The sequence below is a fragment of the Salvelinus sp. IW2-2015 genome, linkage group LG3, assembly GCF_002910315.2.
Source record: "Salvelinus sp. IW2-2015 linkage group LG3, ASM291031v2, whole genome shotgun sequence".
Taxonomy (NCBI): Eukaryota; Metazoa; Chordata; class Actinopteri; order Salmoniformes; family Salmonidae; genus Salvelinus; species Salvelinus sp. IW2-2015.
Window position 1 is genome coordinate 6,763,907 of NC_036840.1, and position 2,001 is coordinate 6,765,907.

The 2,001-nt window shown below is 49.9% G+C and overlaps 1 protein-coding gene across 1 annotated transcript in view; it reads left to right on the forward strand.

The window, feature by feature from the left end:
- The window catches only part of mcm10 (minichromosome maintenance 10 replication initiation factor), a 16,242-nt gene extending 14,266 nt beyond the window's left edge, over nucleotides 1-1,976 (forward strand). Inside the window, 5 exon segments of the mRNA XM_070436515.1 lie at nucleotides 365-449; nucleotides 596-728; nucleotides 824-954; nucleotides 1,126-1,239; nucleotides 1,633-1,976. Of these exon segments, the coding sequence (XP_070292616.1) occupies nucleotides 365-449; nucleotides 596-728; nucleotides 824-954; nucleotides 1,126-1,239; nucleotides 1,633-1,782 (613 nt within the window). The 3' untranslated portion in view covers nucleotides 1,783-1,976.
- Nucleotides 1,977-2,001: the final 25 nt, after the last annotated feature.

A 2,001-nucleotide genomic window follows, 5' to 3' on the forward strand; every position in this document is an offset into this window, starting at 1 on the left:
TGTCTCCACGGCGGAACTCTAACGTGAGTGGGGCCGTCGTGCTCTCGATCGGTGTACCTACCCGAATGGCGATCGTTGAGTGAGGCTCGTGTCATTTTGGGCGCCCTTTATTTGGCATAGGCTTACTGGTAGGCCGAGGCTTTTGGAAATTATCTGACAGGTAAAGTGTGGAAAACATTTGATGAAGATGGTGAACATCACTGCAGGACGTAGGTTGTGTGGACAGGGATTCTGGTTCCAAATATGATAATTAGGGCCCCCTCACGGAATCCAGGCATTTAAACAAATTCAACAATTTTCAATCACTTTATTGGACCTTTAGTAGGAATCAACTTAAATAGTCTCCTCCTTCTGGTTTGGGCAGGGGTTTTAACGAGGGAGATGATATCTTGTTTTTTGATCACACCCCTCCTCCGCCCCCGACGCCACACAGCCTATCAGCAGCCAAGGTAGGTGGTGCTCATCCTATCACATGCTTAGCGTACACTGTTGCACTGTTGATTTGACTGTAGAATGTGATGTCATAGAGAGGCTAGAGTTCAAAGGTCACAGAGAGGTTGGAGGTTAAAGGWGAAGCTGCCCCTCTCCTCTCTAGTTGGCTGCTCTGAAGAAGCTGAGAGTGAAGGGGGCTGGGCTGGCCAAAGAAGACCCCAACGCTGTGAAGAGGAAGAGGAGCAGCAGCACTGACATCACCACCAGGGTACAGAAGAACCTGTCCTCGCCCGATGGTACACACCTGAGCACACACACACACACACACACACACACACACACACAGAGAGTCCCTGTTCTTACCCATCCTCTGGGATCTGCCTCTGTACAGGTGAACAGCCTGGGGCCAAGGAGGAGGAGCCAGCCCAGAAGAAGAGGCGGGAAAAAATGGACTACGTCCAATCAGAGGAGTTCAAGAAGATCCTCAACGCCAAGTCCCGGCACGGGGCCGAGCTACAGGCGGTGAGWCAGCAATTACGTAACCATAGCAGCCTAGTSCAACTGCTCCCTTYTCTGTGTAACAGTGTAATGATTCCCCCTTATCTCTAGCCCAGTGTTATARTAGTTCCCCTCTCCTGTAATGATTCCCCCTTCCCCTAGTCCAGGGTTAACAGTTCCTCTCTCTCTCTTTAGGCAGAGTACCAGCAGCAGGAGAGTTACTTTGACCCCCTGGTGAAGAAGGAGGCGATGGAGGACAAGATGAGGAGCATCAGAGAGCAGAAGTGTCGAGCCGTCAGCTGTAAAAAGGTCYGTGTCCAATCACAGGTCTTATTCTCTAGTGTCATCAGCTGTCCTGCCAGTTAACCACCAAACCAAACCAACGGTTTTATTCTGTTGAGTCAAAATCTACTTCTGGGATTTGAACCATCAGCTTTCCTTTCCGTAAGTCAGATGAAAGCTCCACCTCCGAGCACCTCAGAATATTCMCCATGAGCCAACTGGCAATTTAGACCGGTACGATTACAACGGTCCCAATGGCGTGTGTAAACCTAGTAGGATAGCAGATCGGCCAGACTGCTCAGAATTCTAATTCACCTACTAGCAACATGATTTAACCGTCCTGTCAGACCAATATAACAGCGTCTTTACGGCTTAGTACAGATASGTATTTATCTGTGTTTATCTGTGTCTTGTCTCCAGTGTAAGTACACATACTTCAAGCCTGCTGATCGCTGTGTGGAGGAGAAGCATGAGCTGCAGTGGCACGACGCCACCAAACGCTTCTTCAAGTGCCCCTGTGGACAGAGAGCCATCGCACTGGACCGCCTGCCACACAAACACTGCAGGTGAGACACGTACACACACACGCACGACAGTTTTTATCACGGCCGGTTGTGATACAGCTTGGATTCGAACCAGGGGCTGGAGTGACGCTTGAGATGCAGTGCCTTAGACCGCTGCGCCACTCAGGAGTCCAGTTGAAAGGCACACTCTCAAACACAATGCAGGTCACGTGCTACTGCGTTCATCAGATATGATAATGCTGTGTTCTCTTATTGCAGTAACTGT